The sequence below is a fragment of the Malurus melanocephalus genome, unplaced genomic scaffold (genome assembly GCF_030028575.1).
Source record: "Malurus melanocephalus ecotype Western Australia unplaced genomic scaffold, MMel_1.1 scaffold_1154, whole genome shotgun sequence".
Classification (NCBI taxonomy): Eukaryota; Metazoa; Chordata; class Aves; order Passeriformes; family Maluridae; genus Malurus; species Malurus melanocephalus.
Genome location: NW_026624386.1, coordinates 65,978 through 67,149, shown reverse-complemented (window position 1 = coordinate 67,149; position 1,172 = coordinate 65,978). Strand labels below are relative to the sequence as shown.

Sequence of the window (1,172 nt, the reverse complement as noted above, 5' to 3'; positions counted from 1 at the left end):
CACAGTTTACTCACAGATTACACACACAGATCACACATAGTTTACACACAGAGCACACACACAGATCACGCACAGTTTACTCACAGATCACACACAGTTTACACACAGATCACACTCACACCTCTCTGCTGTAATCCTCGGAAGGGCTCAGACAGTGCCCATCTCTCAGCGCTGGGCACACGCCAGGCTCTCGCTGCTTTCACACGTGATGAGGTGTCCAAACTCTCTCTCAGTGAGGCTCAGGCTGTGCTGACTCCCTGACCAGCACACTTTGGGATCTCACCTGTCCTTGGCAAATCGCATCCCTCAGCCACGATGATCTTTAACCCTTCCAGTCCAAACCATTCCACGATCCTGTAAATCCTGATAATTTTTGTGGCCATCAGCTGAGAGAGTGGGCCATTTGGAGGACGGGTCCTGCTAAGCACCCTTGTTCTCCCCTTTACTGGAGCCGTTCTCAGCTCACCACGTGCTGACCCTCTGTCCCCTCCATCCCCACTGACCTTTTCTGCCCTCCAGGACGCCCTCACCAACCTCCTCCGCCGGTCGCAGCTGCACTTTGTCCACTGCGTCCTGCCAGGACTGGGCTGGGAAGGGCCGGTCCCTGGGTCCCCAGCACCACTGGACACAGCCCCTCAGCTGGACGTGGTGGCCCTGCGGACACAGCTGGAGGGGACCCAGCTCCTGGATGCCCTGCGCCTGCACCGTGTGGGTACGTCCAGACCCTGCCCAGGGCTGTGCCCATCCCWCCYGCTGCTCCCTGCCCTTGGATCAGCYCTTTGTTCATMRCYTGCTTCTCACCAGCAGGCAAGGAATGCCCTAATTCAGGAATTTTCCCACTCAGAAATCCCCCCAGTTTTTATTCCTGCTTTTTGCAGGGGCTCTGAGCCCCTCTCGTGCCTGAGCTCTCTGGCTGCAGTTCCAGTGGAGCTCCCTCCTGCTCCCCTCATGAAACTGGACTTGCACTGACCACACTGACCACACTGACCACARATGCCATGGAGGGAGAGAGCTGTGCAGGAGGCTCAGGGCATATCCTGCCTGGCACGCGGGGCTGGGGTGGCATCTGGCCACCTTCAGCTCATCTCCCCGCCCTCACTGCAGGGGTTTCTCTCCATCCTGGTCCCCTCCGTGCCCGGTGCCCTTTGCTGTGCACAGAATGTCCCAGCAGG

The 1,172-nt window shown here is 58.4% G+C and overlaps 1 protein-coding gene across 1 annotated transcript in view; it reads left to right on the top strand.

Moving 5' to 3' along the window:
• The window catches only part of MYO18B (myosin XVIIIB), a gene marked incomplete at its 5' end in the record, with an annotated part of 49,494 nt that overhangs the window by 14,325 nt on the left and 33,997 nt on the right, over nt 1-1,172 (top strand). Inside the window, one exon of the mRNA XM_057387174.1 lies at nt 520-708. Coding sequence (XP_057243157.1) covers nt 520-708 — 189 coding nt within the window. The remainder of the gene's footprint in view (nt 1-519; nt 709-1,172) is intronic.